General features: G+C 41.1%; 1 protein-coding gene across 9 annotated transcripts in view; it reads left to right on the top strand.

Annotated features, from left to right (window-relative positions):
* The window catches only part of bcas3 (BCAS3 microtubule associated cell migration factor), a 335,083-nt gene that overhangs the window by 99,081 nt on the left and 215,778 nt on the right, over window positions 1–20,224 (top strand). For all 9 annotated transcript variants that reach the window (XM_011482979.3, XM_023961828.2, XM_078929751.1 and 6 more), the window contains 4 exons: window positions 1,987–2,111; window positions 2,275–2,440; window positions 2,523–2,620; window positions 7,951–8,051. In XM_011482979.3, coding sequence (XP_011481281.1) covers window positions 1,987–2,111; window positions 2,275–2,440; window positions 2,523–2,620; window positions 7,951–8,051 — 490 coding nt within the window. The remainder of the gene's footprint in view (window positions 1–1,986; window positions 2,112–2,274; window positions 2,441–2,522; window positions 2,621–7,950; window positions 8,052–20,224) is intronic.

Below are 20,224 nucleotides of genomic sequence, written 5' to 3'. Positions count from 1 at the left end.
TAACCACATGGGCAGTTTGCTGCAGCTGAAAAGCCTCTCTTCCTGCCTCTCCTGAGCCAGTTCCTGACATGCTAAATAAACAGATTACTTCCAATCAGTTTTTTACTCAAAACAGAGAGAGACAGCTCGTAGGTGTGTAGTCCATTAGGTAATAATCATTGTAGTTTTTGACTAAATGTAGTCCATTTATCTACATGCAAGTCTATTACGTTTATTTTTTTAACTTGTTCTGTCTTTTACTATCACAAAAAGAGGTTATATAACTGTGTAAATTTGTATAAACCCCTTTTTGTTACTTTATTGTTTTTTATTTATTTGTTACATTTAGTGTGTGTGTGGAGGGGGGGTGGAAGAGAATAAAAGGAAGAGAGGTGGAGAAAGTGGGGGATACAAGCGCTGATTTGAATACGTTTTATTTTTTTTATAAACACAGAAAGCCAAAAGTATGGTGAGCTTCTTTCTAAGATGTCTAAAAGAGCTGGCTGAATTGTTTTTTTTAGTCTTTGCACAGACTAATACTTAAAGAATCAATTGCTGGGAAACCTGAAGTCAGTGGCTGAAACAACTGACTCCATTGGTTTGACAGTCTGTGAGGTCTGGAAGTCTCGCTGGCTTGTAGGTGCAAAGAACTGATCTTCTGCACCATTATGATGAAAATGTCTTTAAAATTCATATCATGTGATTTACTTCCTTTTTTTATATTTTACTTTCTTCTATCTTTCACGGAGGCTGAAATATTACAGACCCCTCTCATGTTATAACTTGGTACAACTTGCAGAATTGGTGATTGCAGAATACTTTCCCCCCATTGTGTTTCATGGTCTGTCCTTCTCTGAGGTCTGTTCACGGTGACAAACAGAGTCTGAATAGGACTTGTGAGAAGAGAACACAATGTGAAGGTCCCTAAAAAACATTTTTAACATGAAAAAAGGGGGGTAGGCTCAGTTTTACATTGATAGCAGATAAAAAGTAGAAGGACTTAACAGTTTTTAAGCAAAAGTTTATGTTTTTGCTTAAAAACTTAAAAAAAATAATTAGTTGTTTTCTATTACAGAAGAAAATTGTTGCAAATTATTTTTAGCCTACCTTTTTGCAATTATCTTTACTTTGGTTTGTGAGGGAAAAGGTCATTGCTTCCTCTGAATCAGAGATGGACAAAGTGTGGTTACCAATGTTGGTAAAACATGCACAAAAGCTAAAATAAATATCTGAACCTCTATGTGTTGTGCAACCTTGTCAATTAAATTGAGAAATGGGAAATGAATGACGAGTTTGTGCTTAAGAGCATTACAGAGTACAGATTATCATCCATTGCTCTTACAAAATAAGTTGAGGGATCTCAGAAAGGGATTGTTAATGATGACCGTCTAATATTTGAAGAACAAAACAACAACCTGAGGTTAAATCAACTGCTGGATTTGCGTTAGCTTGGATTTAACAGATTTTCTTTTGTGTCTCATTTGTTTTGGGCACAACCATTTCGCTGTACAGTCAAAAACCATTTGTGTTGTGAATGTTCATAATGGGGTTGCCTGGTAGGGTAGTGGTTACCGCTCACAGCGCCTCACAGCGCCTCACAGCCAGAAGTTTGTGGTTCAAACCCTAGCTGGGTCCTTTCTGTGAGGAGTTTGCATGTTCTGCCCATGCATGCGTGGGTTTTCTCTGGCTTCCTCCCGCTGTCCTAAAACATGCTTAATGGATTCATGTGTGACTCTGGATTGTCCCTTAGGTGAGATAATGTGTGGTTGTTTGTCTCTCTGTGGCCTTGTGAGGGACAGGTGACCCATCTAGGCTGAGGCCTGACGGTAGCTGGGGACGCTCAAACAACCTTGTGTCCTTGCTTTTGCACAAGAGGGTATTAGAAACGGAGGGATGAATATTAACATTTAAACACTTCAGTCTGAAATCTTTGTACAAAGTGCTGTTTTTTGCCTGAACTTGTTTACATTTGTTTTTGTCGTGTTTTGTGTTTTTCTTTTCCCAAAGCAAAGCTAAGCCACCGCCTCAGATCTCCCCAAGCAAGTCCAGTGGAGGAGAATTCTGCGTGGCTGCCTTATTTGCCTCATCTCGCTCCTGGTTCATCACCAATGCCAACATCAAAAGAGAGAAAGGTTAGACTGATTCCTCAACATTTTCAGTCCTTGCTAAATGTCCAGAGAAGTCTTCAGAAATAAATGCTCAAAGGTTTTTTATTTTTTTGAAGAAATCTTTTTAAACTTTAGGTTAAATGCAAATAACATTTTAAAGTCATCTTATGTCTCATTTGCGCTACAGATCAGACTCGACAGTTGGTCGTCGATTCACTTTACATTGTAAGTTGCTACGGCAATTTGGTGGAACATGTCCTTGAGCCGCGGCCAATCAGCACCGCTCCAAAGATTAGTGACGATACACCTATGGAGCTTAGCACCTCTCCAAGGGCCTGCTGGACTCTTGCCAGGTAATACTTTGTGGACCCTTTAATCTTCAGAAGGTCCCGGAGACACTTGTGAGTCTTATCCATTATTTGTCCTGTGGGATAGGACTCCACAGTGGAATGAGCTGCAGCCCCCCTTTAGCACCAGCCACCCACTCGTGCTGGCCTCAGACCTTGTCCAGTATTATCAATGTCTTCTTGCTGGTAAGTGTTACACTAGCTTACCTTGCTTTTGTAGTTTTACTCAAACTGCTTTCTTTACATTAGAGCAGCTGCTCTTTAAGAAGATGCAAGTGATGGCAGTGGTGTTCTTGATCTCATCCTTTTTGTTTTTTTTAATATGCAATATATTTTTAGAATTTTAAAGAGGTTTGCTGAACCAATGCACCGTAATATAAGACACAGATTTATCTTAAATATCTTCATTCATTCATCTTCTAAACCGTTTCTCCCCTTTCGGGGTCAGGGGGCTGCCGGAGCCCATCCTGGCCACTTGTGGGCGAAGGCAGGGTACACCCTGGACAGGTTGCCAGTCTGTTGCAGCATTGTAAATATCTGAAAAATGAAATCTCTAAAAGTATGCAGTGGGTAGTATAGAATTTTCCATGAATACCCTCATCCATTTGAAGTTTTAAAAACGTTTAAATCTTGGAGAGTTTTTGGTTTTATGTTAAAGGGAAGCATCATAAATGCAGCTAATATACATATTAATATCTTTGTTTTCTTGGATCTTGTCTTTCTATATTTCACATGACAAAAAAAGTGTTTAACATGCCTCATTAAGCAAGGGGCGACCCCTATTCACCACTTACTTTCCATGCTGGCTGTGTTGAAAGCAGGTCACCAACCTTATTGGAGGCGCATGCTGAGAAGGAGCCATTTTAGTAAACACCCAGAAGCTGTTATTTCTGCTATTTCAGTTAGCATGTTTTTATAGATTTGAGTTTTACCTTGAGTCCAACTTCGGCAGGAAATTGCAGAGGATAGTGCTCTCAGATCTGACACCTTGAACTCCCCCTAACTCTGTAACAAGTACAGAGCAAGAAGCGCTTTAGGTTTCTGTCCAAGAGGCCATTTTGCAAAAGTGCAGAGTGCACATGGATGGTCACACACAGAATCAATCCACCCCCGTGGACTAAGATGGCGTTTTGAGCTCATTCTATAATGATAAACATACAAAATGTGTAATTAGTGCTTGTGAGTGCTTCAGGCTAAGTAGTATCTCTGTTTATACTAATCTCTACTCATGTCCATTGGCGTCTGCAGTGCTTTAGGTCTAACTGGTAGGATATTTTCTCAAATTAGTGCTAATGGTCTCTCCTAGTGTCAGAGCAATGAGAACATGCTGGACTGATGGGCTCGGGCATCAGCCTATTCCACCATTCTTTGCCAGCATTGGCAATGGAACAGTCTGAATAATGAGAAAAAAATCATTGCATTAACATTAGCATCCAATTAACAAAAACCAGATAACATTGCCATGGCTCTTTCTTCTTTAACCAACCAAGTGTGAAACCATTGAGGCCATAATGTTATAAACATAATTGTTCAACCCCCTGACACACACATTTGTTCTCCTGCCATTAAGCTTTTGGGTCAGCATCTTGTATACCCCCACCAATAGCTAAGTTTCTATTTGAGCGGCACCTTATATTTCTGTGCTTTGCACCCAAAGACTCCCAGCATCCTGTTTCCCAGCATGCCTCTCCTTGCTGGGCTTTTTCTCTGCAGTTTGCTTCAGGGCAGGATAGTGCTGCTGAGAAGTGATCCAAGACAAAAAGTCAGTTCAATCATGGGATGACTTGGAGCCTTGCCTCTGTGCCTATTGCTTGAGCATACAGATCAAGTTATGGAGAAGAATCAGAAAAAGAAATAGTTCCTCCTTGCACACCACATTGTGTCATGTAGATCTAATTTACATTGCAAAGTAAGCAGCGTTATACAAAAAGAATCAGACAATATGCAGAACTTAATAGAAAAATATGTTTGCATTCTCCCCTTAAGCTCAGTATTTTGCAGGATGATCATGTCTCCAGACAGTTGGAGCAAGACAAAGAGGTGTTAGCTTTTGAGTGACAGGCGCATGGTTTCCAGTCTCATGGTGCTATATTGGATGACCCAGGCTGATTAAATATGCAGTTGTAAAGGAGAGGAATTGGAAAAGGAGAGTGAGGGCCGGAGCTTCCAGGATGAAGAGATAAAGAGCAGCGGTGGCGCCACTTCATGGTCAGTATCTTCACCTGTCTATCTGCAGCAGCCACTGGCACCACTCAGCCGTACACGGGACTGCGAGGCATGGCACATCTTTAGACAGATAAGTGATATGGAGCCACACATCATACAGTAAAGGCACAAACAGAGTAGACAATGTTTTTTGTGATCTGACTGTGTGGGGCAAATGGGATTCAAGGTGAATTATGACATTCAGACATGCTATTTTAAAAGTCAGTCTCTACTATTGGGTTGGCATGAGTGGATGCCCATTCTTTACCTCTGACAGAAACGACAGAACAGAATAAAGAAAGGGACATTGTTTTATCTTAATTTTTTCCTCCTGATTTGTCACATTAAAAAAAACATTAAATTTACATTTATCAGTCCAGGTATGTTTTCTAGCAGTAAAGTTCTTCTAAAAATTGTCAGTCAAGTATTAATTTACTATTAGAAATTCTGGTTGCCTTTTTTCAGATGTAGTGATGATTCAACGATAGAAATGCAGACAATGTAGACAGCCCTTCCCTCTTTAAATGCCATATAATGTCCTATATGTAGAGACTGGTTGACTGGCTGGCCGGCTCGGAAGCTCTCCTGGGACTGAGAGGCCCATGACAGACCAGCCACGTTTGCCTCGTCAATAGATCTAATTGCTCTGAGAAAGGGGCCAGAGTGAAGGCTTTGGTGCATCAGGCGTTTGGTAAAGAGATACCGTGGCGCCATGACTGGCCCCAGCAATCAAAGAGATGCAAAGAAAGGGTAGGGTAAATGTAGTCCTGGCTGAAAGAGCTGTCAGTCAAATGCATCTTGAATGATCTAAAATGACAAAGCTATCCTGCTCTGAAAGTATGCCAACTCCATCTGCCAGGCAACTGCTCTAAGGAGGAAAGAGCAGACAGGTGGAGCAGTTGACAGGAAACCCAGGAAGTGAGTGTGGCATCCATGTTTTCAAAAAAAAGATACTACAAGACAATAATATGAGTTTTCTAAAAATATGAAAGAAAGAGATAAAGGAAGAGAGATCAGACAACATGGAGGAGACAGCTGTCCTCTGTTCACTATGCTTCTAGCTCTCAATATCCATCAGATCGCTGGCTGCTTATCTATCCCTTGAGATCGGCCTGTCCGGCCCCTGGCCCCCGTCCCCTGGAGGTCGGGCTACATCAATACCAAGGCAGCCTTTGTTCTTGTTCTGACTCCCTGCTTCACTGCTCTGGCTAACAAGCCTCTAGCTGCTGGCCTTCAACGCAGCAAAACACCCTGCTTTCCACACTCGATAAAGAGTGCGTCACCGACATTTCTATTCTTTGCCCGTCCAGGGGACCTGCGTTGTGTTTTGTGTGTGGTCATGCAAATACGTTCAAGGAAATCAGAAGAAAAGACTCAATGAGGCAAACATTTGCTTGTTGTTTTTTTAAATAAATGTAATTCTAGTTTAATTCAAGTGTCATAAAATAGCCTGATGTTTTTCCGACTTATGACATTAGTAATAAGTCTGTTTTAGAAATATCTCTTTTTTACAGGGCTGCTGTTACATATCACTTTTCCCAAAAATCCGTTTTTTACACATTAAGAATTGTTCTTAGTGACAGTTTTAGTGCATTTTTGTTTTTGGGGCTTAGGCAAAAGCCCCGTGTCTACACAGATCATTTTCTACAGAGCAGCAGCAGCTGATGCCAGGCTGTGTTCTGACATACACACTGACACACACATTCATTTGCAAGATTGTCCCTTTCCCTGATCCACAACATAACTGTTCTGCAATTCTGGCCTTTGAAAGACCCCCTTCATACACATCCACTCCTTGGAAACCTGATCCAACCAGTCCTCCAAATGCTTCAGAACATCAATAATTAATTAGGGAACAGCTATTGGCCCCAAGGGTCATAGAGCAGGGAGAGAGTCAGAGAGGGAGGAAATCAGCAAGTTGTGATTTTGTTTAATAAGTAACACAACGCCGACTTTGTTCTTGTATCTTCAACACGCAAAACTGCTCTCTCTCTCTCTCTCTCTCTGTCTCACACATTCTGGCCTCTGCTTGCTTTCTTTTACATGATATGAGCAGGTCAGAACAGGGTCACTCCCTTCAAATAATGAAAAACAACAAGTTTGATGTACAGCAACCACATAAATCAGCGTTTGTTTTCATTTAGATTTATATATTTATTTATATATTTGTGTTGTTTAATTATACATATGTGTATGTTTGTGTCTATATAGTGTACTTATAATAATGTAGTATAAATAATGTATTTACCCTTTTGGCAGTTTTACCATTTTCTACTTTTTTTTGGCCCCTTTGTTGATTGATCACTCACTTTTTTTTATAACTTACTAATTGGTCCTAAACAGGTTTAAACAATGATCATAACTTAAAATTGAAAGATGTGTGGGATGTGTGAGAGTTACTCCAGAGGTGTTGAGACCAAGCTACATCCATCCAGGGCATTTGAACACCTTACACATTTGTGGAAAGAGGGCTGCCTCCTGTGCTCCAGTTTTGGCCCTGACAAGTTTATTACCAGTCTTGTGTAGAACTGACCCCATCAGTGAAGTAAGACATGGAGTGGGCAATTGATTTGGCACATTACAGCCCATTTTCCACACCTGCTCACTGAAGCCTGTAAGAAGTCCCATCTGTCTTTGACTCTGTCACTGCTCTTTTTTAACCAACACATACACTCTCTCGCACATAAAGACACTCAGGTTACAGCTCAATTCAGAAAAAGTAGCTCACAGTTATTAGCTTTTACAGAGTCAGTTATATAAATACTGTAAGTATTTGCTGTAAGTGACTTTGATACAGTGGTGTGGTGGTTAACACTGTCACCTCACAACAAGAAGCCCTTGGTTGAAGTTTAACCTGGGTCTCTTCTGTGTGGAATAAGCATGATCCACCAATGTGTGTGTGGGGTGGGGGTGGGGGTGGGGGGGGACTGGTGTACTGCCCAGGGTGCACCCTGCCTTTGCTCCAAAGTAGCCAGAATAAGTTCCAGCAATCCCCATGACCCTGTGCTATAGCTGTCATACTGAGGCTTAAGCGATGGAAAAATTGGAATACAAAAATAGCTCATTGAAAATAGTGTATTTGTGAGATGACCATTGAAGTAGCTCAAAATTCTTAAGTGCCTCTGTAAATTAACATTTGGTCAGGTGAGTGACTTCAATCATTTAAGTCGCTGTTTTAATACGTTCCCAGTACTGTACTCATTATGTCGAATAAATAAAGTTAATTCATGGACAACTATCGTTACTATTGTAATACTTTATATTTATTACGGATAAAAGCTTTGTGATGATATGTTGTGTTTCTCAACAAGCAATGCCACCAGGGAGCCCAGGCCCCATCATGCGGCACGAGTCATCAGACAGCCTTGCATCAGACCATGGTACACAAGAAGATGAAGAGTGGCTCTCTCAGGTAAAATATGTGTCCCAACTAACGTTGTATTGTTGCTTTTTAGAGGCACAGGTTAAACCATTATTTACAGTTAGCTGATATGACATGCAGCATTCACATGCCTTTGCAAGCTTTGGTAAAGTAACAAAATCCACTGTACGCTTCTCTAAGAAAAGTCTATTTTTTACTACTGTAGTAATAGAGATTCTAAAAGGATGAAGCTGTGTTGGTCATTTTGTATACAATCTGTCACGGTGGGGCCCCTTTTTATAGACCACTCACACCCCAGTGACTTGTATTTGTCCTTTTGATGTGCTTTTATGTATGTGTGGTGGTTTTTGTTGACAACGTGAGACCTTTCTGGAAACTTTAAACGTTGTCAAAAATCTGTAATAAGACCATTCACTGGGCTGAGCACATGTGACATGAGCCACAGAAAATGCCTTACTTCCAGCGAAATGAAGCCAATTCAGTCGCCACTTTCCAGACACCATACGCACATCGCCATGTTGGAGCCAGACAATGGTGATTGGTCCGAGTTGGTCTGAATCAACATTTCTGTGGCAATCAGGAGTGTCCACTGAAAGTGGCTCAGGAGAATCTGTCAATCAAACATTTAATTAAAAAATAGGATGAGCAAGAACATGCTGCTTTTTTTTTTTTTTTCAAACTTGTCTTGTCCAGCAAATGAACACAGCAATAATACTGAGTCATAGCATAAGTCATGACCAAGAAGATTAGCAATGGTTAGTCTGACTAATGTAATGACTGTGGAATAGCTGTTTATTTCTTGCTTCTGGGAGCCAGCTGGTACTTCCTGTTTGGAAAGCCAGAGAGGAGGGTTCTCTCATACACTCAATGATTAAAAACCTTGATTTTATTAGGATGTACTTCAACTTCTCAAACCACATTAAGATATTTTCTTTTTAATTGTAACCACACAAGCACTTAAATGGGCATTAGGTCTGTTTTGTCTGTCAGACTCTTAAACAGTAGCTGTTTCCAAACTGTGGTTCTCAACCTTTTTTCGAGGCACAGTTCTTTGAGAATATTTATAATTGTCTTGGTGTTTATGTCAAAATGGTTTTGCCCGTCCAGGACTTCCGTTGTTTTCGTTGTTTTGTGGTCAAAAATAGGGAGTTATTTTAGTGTAGTCTGCTTTGGCATTGCTTCTTATAGTTTAAATGTGTAATCAGACCTCGTGTTTTTTTCCGTTTACTTATGATTTTTAATTATTTAGTTATCCCGCTATCTGACTCTTCCCCAACCCCCCAAATACAAAATTGTTCAAAAATGTTTCCTTTAGGCATAACAAACCCACTACATTCACCCTGGTCTTTTCAGCTTGGTTAACCCTCACAGCACTCATCCCTGGTGTCGGCAGGTACCACTACATTTTCACCATCAATAATTCCAGTGTATGCATAATTGATTGTCTAAAATGCAGCCCACTTAGCTTGCAGAGGCTCTGGTTCATATCTGTCATGATAGTTTGCCAGGAGCAAAACTATCCATTGCACTAACCTATATTTCTGTGACTTACTGTCAGAGTAGCTGTACTGATGCATTTGTCAGTGCTATGAGATGTAACTGTGTAATTCTTCAAGCCTTGGAAAGTACTCAAGATGATTTGTAAGTATCTTCTGCAAAACCTTTTAAACTATCAGTAAATCTTGAAAATACTCAGCCAACAAACCTGAAAAGTTTGCTTCTAGATTCATTGTACAGGGTAGCCTGTTTTTCTTTCAGCCCCTCTACAATACATGACAAAACTTTAGGTTGCTGAACACAATAGCTTGGAAGATTGAGAAATGCTAAATACACATATACTTTATTGAATTAGAGGCCAAGTGCTGTCTCATGGATTTCATTATGTCATATCGGGGGGCTTCATTAGATTATTGGTGGGCATTCTGCTGTTTGGTTGGGGTTCAGGATTGATCGGCCATTCTCTAATGAAACGTGAGGTTTGTGACCTGGGACTTCAGTGCTACAGCTCAATGCCTTTTTGTACCTATCATTGTCAGGACCTCTTAAGATGGCTGTCGGTGAAAACCAAGTCACTTGTCAAGACAGAGTCCACCTCAGCTTGTGAAATGTTACCTGTCAAGTGATTAGGTGGGTTGTGAAAAGGTGACTGCAAAATCAACCTTTAAACTTGGGTATCTTTGAAATAATTAGGTTACTGCAAAAATTAAGGTTATTATTGTAAACATAAATAATCTTTAAGTCTTTGGTTTTTATTGTTCATGGAAGATTTTTTGTTGGCTTGATACAGTATATGTGGATCGATTGCTAATCTCTCGATATAGTTCTATGAAAGGTATTACTTGTTTATTTATGGTACATTTAAGTTTTTTTTAATAAACAAAACGAGATATAAAAAAAATATGAAATTATCTTTGAAAAAATCAACGACAGCACCTATAAAGCTGGCTGAAATATTCAGAATGTACCGTAATTTCCGGACTATAAGCCGCTACTTTTTTCCTGCGCTTGCAGTCCTGCAGCTTATTCAGTGACGCGGCTGATTTATGGATTTAATTGGCGGTTGCCATGTACGTACTTCCGGACTCAGTGTATGGTTTGAATTCTCTATCCAACTCCAAGCAACAAGTCATTTATTTTTCAACACACCTCTTAGCAGCCAAACAGCATGCACCTCACTTCAGGTCTTAGACACTTCAGTCATGGTTCAACAAAACGAAACACGCATGCCCAGCCGCATCCCAGAATCCTTTGGTGCCATTAGACCCAACGTGCACGTGATCGCCACTACAATATGCAGCTTTCAAGTTAAAAGCAATCGTTAAAAGCAGCGTGAAAAAATCCACCATCACCAACGGGTTTGGAAAAGCCGGTCAGCTGCTGACGGAAAAGCTGCAATCTGCAGCTGGGCTGCACGTAAATATGTGAGAATAACATCAGCCTTTATTTTGGCGGGACACGACTGGAAACACAAATTGACGTGGTCGTTTTAACTGTTTCTAAGGACTGAGCGAAATTTTGCTTTGAAAAGCTCACAGCCTCTGTGTGAGCTGGAGACATGTGTGTGAGCTGGAGACACTGCCGATGGCTCCCACACGTAACAACGCATCCGCCCCTCATCCACAAAACGTTCAGTATTAAGTCCGATTGCTCTGCACAGAAACGATTTGCTCCTTCCACCGGCGCAATGTGGACGAAATGCTCCTCTTTGAAGCCGCCCTGGCCAGGGCTGTGCAAGAACATAGGAAGGGGAGACAAAGAGCAAAGAGCCCGCTTGGCGAGCGCGGAGCGCAGAGGCGTCCGCGGAGCAACAGTGTTTGTTGTGGAAGGAAACGTCTGACGCACGCGCCGCGCTGAGGCGCGCATATCGCGATGAAGCGCACTTTTTTCAGTTGCCGCTGCTTTATTTTACTGGTGTGTTTTTCTAACCAGCCCTGTTACTCCCATAATGCCGCCGCGACACAAGCGGAAGGAGAGCTGTTCTTCCGTTCGCCCCTCCATCCACTGCTGTTCCTTGCTCATTCTTAAACACGTACAACAGTGTGGCGAGCCGGGTTAGACCCGCCTTTAGCCCCTAAGACTCATGGGAAATGGGGTATCGCGGATGTAAATTTCCTCATCATAACTGAGGGATGTAATGTTGATTATATGGTTACTGTTTGTAATTTTATGTATGATACCTAGATTGTCAATAAGTAAAATAAAAAAAGAAATTAAAATAAAAAAAAACATAACTGAGGAACTTGTGAACAGAATAGAGCTGCATGCTGTTTGGAAGATGTGGATGTATTCAAATACAGGAGCCTGAGGCAAGGCTGTCTCCTCCCACAGTGTGCTAATGAATTGCACTCGGTCTGGGAGTCAGGATGTGATTTGTCAGGCTGACCATGTTGCGTAATGCATGCGGCGTGTACACTGACGCGGCTTGTGTATGTACAAAAGAACTTAAACATGTGGAAATGGGTGGGTGCGGCTTGAGATCAGGTGCGCTTTATAGTCCGGAAATTACGGTAAACGTTTTGGTAGTGATAGACCATGTTCACATTTTGATAGATTTGACCTCTTTTCTAACTCACTAGACAAACACTGGGAGCAGAATGTATAAAGGTATGGATGGGCGATAAAAACACAAAGTAAATATATCACAAAATATATCAGTCTAACGCGATAGACTTTTTTTTTAAAATATCCAAAATTAACACTCGTTAATTGCAAGCTTTTTCTCCTCGTTGGCAAGTATAAGATAGAGGGTTAGTCTCCACAAGGCGGGTGAACACCTGCGTAAACTTAATCATGTTCATTGACTTTACTTTTGGTGAATTTCTTTTGTCCTCTCCTCATGCACTGTCTGCATTCGAGTTAAACAAACACGGGAGAAATCCGTCCACCCCCGCAGTCACTTTAACTGTTTTTAGCACTTACAGCGGAACATGCAGCGATTTTTAACAGTATCCAGTAAGAACAGGAGAAAAAAGCTGCTTCACTTACTGCTGCAACAGACAGATTAATAAAAAAGTGTTGTAGTGTTGCAGACAGCGCAGTTATTAGACGCTAATACTATGATGCTAATTATGCTAAGCTAACGAGATGTTCCATCTGTCACCTAATTCAAACATGGACCAGTTTAAAGATGGACAGTATTTTCAACGACCAAACTTTGGTACGTGGCAGATAAATAAAACAAAATTATATTTCATTTATATTTTATAAAACTATATCTCATAAATATAACAGAATTGAATCCAATGTGTTTTAGCAGCTTCTTTATAGCTTTACAGAGCCGGTGTTACACCAAAAACAGTGACCTGTCAGATGCTATGCTGTATCTGTGATGTTCTGCTTGGTCAGAGAGACCCAGATGCTTGAACCTGGAAAGAAACACAGGAGAGTTAGATGGAAATTAAAGGTATTTATTATCCTGGACGTGGATCAGAGGGTGAGTAAGTTGATGATTGTCTGACGGCGAGATGAGACTGGTGTGGCGACCGGGAGTAGTGGCTTTGAGTTGTGGCGTGGCTTGAGATCTTGGCGTGGCGAGGGGATCTTGACTTGGCTGGAGTCGTGGCGTGGCTTGAGGCTTGGATTGCAGGTGAGGAGAGGACTGCTCATACAAGGCAGGACCCAGGAGGACAGGTTCGTGGTAATTGATCCTGTAGATGAGGCAGAGGAACCAGGTTAGAAAGTAGCAAGACCAGAAGAGCGTAGTAAACGTAACGTGAGTGACCAGGTAGGCACCATAAGGGGCAACGAACTGGCAATGAATGCTGGAACTGGATCTCCTATGAAGGCAGGAAGATGATGAGGTGAGCGTCCACAGCTGGGTCCAATCAGGAAGGTAGACCAGAGAGGGAAGGGGGAGGAGAGACTTCCAGAGGCACCATGACAGTATCTGCCCATCCCCTTCCCTTGTAAGAGCTGCAGATTTAATATCAATGATGATATATAATAACAATAATCAAAAACTTAAAACTGCTGGTGGTGTTAACTGGCAAAACATATACAAACACATGTGGAAGAAAACACAACCGTGTCTGATGGAAAAACTTAAGAAGTCATATACAAACACACTCTCAGAACATAGCTGTCTGAATCTTTTGTTGCCTAAATTGTAACGCTGTAAAACATTGCAAACTGCTTGGTCTGTGCAAGCTTGCTTGGGATGTATAAACACTCCAAATGTAACTATATTTTGGACTCTACTTCAATTGAACTTGTGGAGTTAGTATTAATACATTTATCTTCATTTGGAATTTTTCTTTTATTGCAAATTTTCACATTAAGAATTGCAGAACATTTCTAACAATACTCCTTGGGCTTAAAAGAAAAAAGTACAGATTTTAGTACAAATAAAACAATATTTGCTTGACTCAAAACAGTAATCAACAGTAACAGATTGTCTTGACAATGAGGTAAATCTGAAATGGATGGACATTAATCTATCACTTTCTACCAAGATTTCCTATTGGTAAGATCTACATGTCAACAAAGAATGGTAGTGGATTATAAGAGGGCACAATTGCAGTAAAGAATGTGAACAATTACATTAGGTTAGATTCCAGGTTGTGTTCGTGGTCAAGGTGTAGGAGGTGCATGAAAAGCATAGGAAATTCCATTACCAATAGGGTGGAAGAATGTACCAAATCATATTTGATGAGAATGTAGGTACTACCGCAAAGGGACCATTCCTCTGTAGACAAACCAATCATCTGTCATTGCTTTTTTAAATCAAAATGATCTAATCGAAGGTCCCATATTTACCAGTTGTTGTCATGGTATCTACCGGATTTTCCGGACTATAAGTCGCCCTTTTTTTCATAGTTTGGCAAGGGGTGCGACTTATACTCTGCAGCGACTTATATTAGAACTAAATTGAAATAAATACATCGTTAACCCTCCTGTTATGTTCATTTGTGAGGAACAGAGATGATGTTCCTGGGTCAATTTGATGTATGAGGTATGTTGAGTGTTAAGAGTATGTTAAGTGACTCAGAGAATCAGCAAACTTTTTTTACAGTAAGATCGTGAAGGCTAAAAACACAATATTCTATTTTCCAATGATTTCATTGATTCAGAAATGTAATAAAAATGACTATATTCTACAAATACAGGATAAAAACAGAGTTTTAGTAGGACAATGATGCTTCATGAAAAGAATAAATAAATAAGTATGAGAAAGAATTACTGTGAAATTATGAGATAAACATTCTGCTATGATTGTGTCATATGAAGTTGTGGAACTTATTGGTTCTTGGTCTCAGATTTTGCCAAATAAGTTTCCCGTCAAAATGCGACTTATAGTCCAGTGCGACTTATCTGTGATTTTTTCTACTTTATAATGCATTTTCGGGCTGGTGCGACTTACACTCCGCAGTGACTTATAGTCCGGAAAATACGTTACATTATGTGAGTTTTTACATTTTTGTTTTAATCAGATTTCTAGTGAGTCAGAAATGAATTAAGACCAGTAAATATCTATCTATATATAAATAGCTATATCTGTTGGGTTTTGGTATATTGCTGCTTAAGAAAAATTAACATTAAACGCATTAAAAGTCACATGCCATTAATGTTTTTTGCCTAGGTTTAACCTGATTTCAAATGATCATTTTTTTTAAATAAAACTGCTTTTTATAATTAGGTCTTAGACCTTGTCCCCCCACTCCTCCTTTTTTAGACCTTGTTTAAAACTTATGGGAGGGCCTTCACATCAAGCAAATCATGAGAAATGTTGGCAACTGGCCATTTGAAACCATTAAAAATGGAACCATTAGCTGAGTACTGAGATGATCTGACAGATCTGGAGGAAGTAAAGATGATATAAAGTGAACGGTGAGACACAGAGGGGTGTTAAGTGCAACAGAGAATTGAGAGGGGGAAATTGTTAGTTGGTACATTTTAAGGCCACGAGGAGATGAAGAATGAAAGAGGCAGTAATAGTTCAAGGTTTTTTCTATTAACTCGCTCTTAAGCCTTCCGTCTTCGCCACTCAGCTCAGGTGCCAGTGGACTGCCTGCCATACCAGTGCCATCTTGTCCTCCCAGTGGGCTCCTACTCATTTAAACCACCATGATATTGCTTGTGTCAGACTTATGTAAGCCCTCTGGGAAGATTTCCTCTATTTCTGCCAGCACTTCACAATATACACAAGATCTTGACAGGTTCTGATGTTATGTTTAAGTTTTCATTTCAAGTTTTTTCTTAATGATGTATGGGATAAACATTGTTACAACCTCTGATTCCTAAAACACCTTGTTAAAATAAAGCATAGATTCATTCTTAGACATGTTACCAAGACAATTTCAGTAATGACGCCTGCTGACCATGAGAATAAATGTTCACATCATATCAACATTGCAAACTGTCTCTAGATATTTTGTTGCCAGGAGTTGTTAAATTTTGTAGCACCTACCTATCCTGTTAAGTTAAAAGATTACAGGTTTGAATGCATGGCAAGAGTCTCTGAGATGGTTACTATAATAATAGCAGCACATACAAACTTCACTGCAGCTCCTCTAGGTACTGTTTGCATCCACACTTTAGGCTCACTGGTGCTCATATATTTTATTTTTGTGATTGTTTTATTTAACATATGTAAATATTTTGGGAAAAGGTTAGTAATAGAGCTACCAAGAAGAAGACCTAGAGAGTGACCATAGAGGTCCATGGATAGAGTGAAGGTGAATGTAAGAAGGTGTGAACTGCTGAGGCGTGACTACCTTGTCATTTTCCCTGTGACGTCATTTCCGGGTGAGCTATTCCCAGTACTAGTCGTGTCTGACTGCTGTTCTCTTGTTTGGCATTAGCCTGACTACTATTGCTTACTCTAAGGGTTATCTGGGTTAATATTCACATCTAGTACCTTTTATTAGTGAATACACCACTAATAAACCGCTTGCTGTTCACTTTCTATTTTTGCTAAATAAACCACTTCTCTTTACCTAAACACCGCTAGCATTACCATCCTGTCAGTCTGGATCTGGAAGTCCCACAGGCACCTCTTTGCACAGCCTACACCTTGGGTCTTGTCTGGTGTGGTAGATCTCGCTCTGTTGCTCAGGGCTTGTTCCTGAGCTGCCAGTGCTGTCCTGTAGGCTAGCCCTTTCTAGCCATTGGTAGGACTTCTTGATGTCAGCCACTTCAGTTATGGTCCGGTGGCACATCCCATGCAGGGGTTTGTCCTCCCATGAGGATCTGTCCTCCAGCACTGTATCCTCTGCTCTCCATTGCCTGAGACATTCACTGAGCACACTGTCATTTGGGGCCTTGAGCTTGATGTACTCATGCATCTTGGATGTTTCATCCTGGATAGTGGCTTCTACGCTCACTAGTCCTCGGCCTCCTTCCTTGCGGCTAGCATACAGTCTCAGGATGGCTGTTTATTGCCCGGGTCTTATTTTTGCCATTGAGCTGGCTTCTCAGGACTTGCCTTACTCGTTGGAGATATTTAGCTGTTGCAGCTTTCCTTGTTGCCTGCTCCATGTTGCCATTTGCCTGCGGAATACCAAGGTACTTGTTACTGTCCTCAATGTCTGCTTTTGTTCATTCTGGGAGTGAGACCCCTCCTGTGTGGACTATTTTGCTTCTCTTTGTCAACATCTGACTGCATTTCTTGAGCCCTAATGACATTCCAATGTCAGTACTGTAGATCGTGGTGGTGTGGATCAGGGAGTCAATGTCACGCTCACTCAAGCATATAGGTTGATGTCATCCATCCATGTAGAGGAGGTGACTGATGGTGGCCCCATTTCTGACGGGGACCTGGCGTGCTGCAACGTAAAAAAAATCAGGCATATTTAACAGAAAAAAAACGTAAAACCACGACAGGAAAACCTAATAAACTGTAAAACAGTTTAAAATTGTTATTTTGACTTAAAGTTCCTGTTAATCAGTTCACTGGTAAAAATTATAATTAATACATTATTTATTTGGAAAAAATAAATAATCCTACTGTACAGGACTTAGGCATTGTTATTTTGACGGAAATTTTCCATAATGCTTATAACAGTCAAACACTATTATTTTTACAACTTATTATTGACAAAACCACAGGTTTTTATGGCTAAATGTTAATATGCAGTTTCTGTGATATGTTGTGTTTTTTGCAGTAATTTGAGAGTGGGGTAAAATGAACTACCATATTTTAACGACCAGAGGGCGGACCGGGTTATAGGGCACTGTCTCAGTACGGGGGATTTTTCGGTCTTTGACACAAACAAAAGGTGCACCAGGTGTTAAGGCGCGGGCACGTTAACGCCCCTTTGGACCCTCAGAACCTCCAGAGTGGGTTAATAAAAGAACCAGTCTCTGTTCTTTTAGAGCAGTGGTTCTTAAAATTGTTGGAGCTACTGAACCCCACCAGGGCCATATGCTTCATATGGTTCTGCTGCACGGAAGGATTCATGGAGAGACTTTGCAAGCTTATCTAAGGGCGTGGTAGTTGCTTGTTTCAGTTCCATGGGTACAGAATGTCACCAAGTTATTGTTCTCTGTTCATCTTTTCCATAGTTGGTAGATTTTTTTGAAAAGCCTTCAGGGTTTCTTCTGCTTCCATGATGTTAACTCCACCCCCTTGCATCTGCTGATCCAGGTGATTGACAGCTGTCAATATATCAGCCATGTACGCTAAAATGAGAATGAACTCAGATTTTTTGAAGCAATCTGCATGACAATATTGGTGCTCTTCCAAAAACCAGGCGAATTCCACACGCAAGGCAAAACCACGATTCAGTAACCGTCCCCGGGATAACCACGGCACATAAGAACGGTCCAGAAGTACGAGGAATTCAACCCATTTCTTTACACAGCTCACTGAAGATGCGGTGCCTCAGAGCACTATTTCCCACATAGTTCACACATTCCACTACAGTTTCTGCCATTTTTGGAGGCAGGGTTTTTGTTGCCAACACATGCCTGTGCAGAATACCATGTTGTAACAAAGATGTGTGGTGCTTCGGTTTTACTGGCGCACCAAAACCAGACTTTCTTCCCAGCATGACTGAAGCTCCATCCGCAGAAACCAGATGATTGTCTCTGAAGAAGTCATCCACCAGCTTCTTCACATCGGTTGCCTTAGTTGTCGTTGTCAGAGGCTTAAAAAATAAAAACTTTTCTTTTATCATGTCGTCTTTCACATCCCGCACAAAAACAGCAATCTGGCTCAGATTAGCAACGTCTGTGGTCTCGTCAGTTGAAGGCTTGGAATCAGATCTGCGACTACTTGAGCCAAGATGCCTTTACTCATGTCCTCTATTCTGTTGCTGATAGTGTCATTTGAAAGAGGAACGGAGCTGGAAGAAGGGTTAGGAGAAGGCTAATGCGCTAACAGCAACATTTAGCTTTGTTAGATGAACATAAAATCCATGCGGGAAATGCCGCAATCTGCATCTTGGCTGCACGTAAATATGTGGGAATAACATCAGCCTTTATTTTGTCGGGAGATGACTGGAAACACAAATCCATATGATTGTTTGAACGGTTTCTAAGGACTGAGCGGCATCTCTGCTTTGAAAAGCTCACCCACCGCCCCAAAGCCGCTGTGTGAGCTGGCGGTCCGAGCTCTGCTCTAGCAGCTTGCTAACCCAGAGCGGTGGGACGGATCGCAGTCCGAAGTCTCCCACACATAACAAAACAATAAAACGCACATGTAACAAAGCATCCTCCCCTTCCCCTCAAACACAAAGTTAATAAATCCGGCTGCTCTGCTTAGAGACACGGTTCACTCGGTCCACCGGCACTCAAGCCCGGACCGCGCAGGGTCCAGACGTCACGGGGCACGAAGCGCTCCTCCCCGGCACCCCCCTTGCGAGGCGTGTAAGAGAAGGGAGAGGCGAGGAGCCAGCGGGGCGAAGGCAGAGCGGCGCTTCGCACCGGGCTTCTGCAGAGCAATCAATTGAAGATGAGTCAAAAAATGCAGCTTCATTCTGAAAATGAAAAAGCATTTCTGGTATTGAATTTTATTTTTAATTATTCTACAGAATCGCTTCCATACACTTTTACAGTCAATTGCTGCACTCATCTCTACTAGAATTTAGTGTATTTTAGCACAGTGTTTGGACAGGTTACTAGTTTTACCGCCCTTATAAGCCACGTTTTTGTCACATCTGAGACAGTCTGTATCTACTTTGGAAAAATACAGACACACTTTGGACCTTTTTCTTCGCGTTCTCTCTGCCATCCGCATGCGTTTGTTGCCACTTTTAGCATAGAATTACTTATTTCTGAGTAAGGGTGTGTCAGCAAACCCTCCTTTTCGCACCGGAGCAGCAATGGAAAAGCAGTGAGGAAAGACAGAGAGACAGCCAGTCTTTTTAAGCTACATCCAACCTGTTGCCCCGCCCTTACTGGCACCATTAAGCAATACCATTAAGACTGAAACGTATCGGTCCGGTACAAATTGATGATAGTATAGGCATAGTAGGTTTTGACAGAGACACCTCCAGTGTTAAAGTTTTAAAGCTTAAAACAGAAAAAACACATAACTGTTAGAGTCGCCAGTTAAGTTAGTCTTTTTCAACAACAACAACAAAAATAGTATTTTTTCATCCAAATCAGGAAGGGAAGGATGGGGCAGGAACTTCCTGTCCCTGACTTCCAGTTGCAGCTAATAATGTCTGGGCACCATCTTGTTGTCTGCAGCCAGGTCCTCTTGGTATAGGTTACTGTTATTGCACTCAATGCATGTACTCACTATTCTGTTTCCACACTGA

The sequence above is a fragment of the Oryzias latipes genome, chromosome 13 (assembly GCF_053564925.1).
Source record: "Oryzias latipes strain Hd-rR chromosome 13, Olatipes_Hd-rR_3.1".
Lineage (NCBI taxonomy): Eukaryota > Metazoa > Chordata > Actinopteri > Beloniformes > Adrianichthyidae > Oryzias > Oryzias latipes.
Note: the sequence above shows the minus strand (reverse complement) of the source record. Positions and strands in the feature narration are given on the sequence as shown.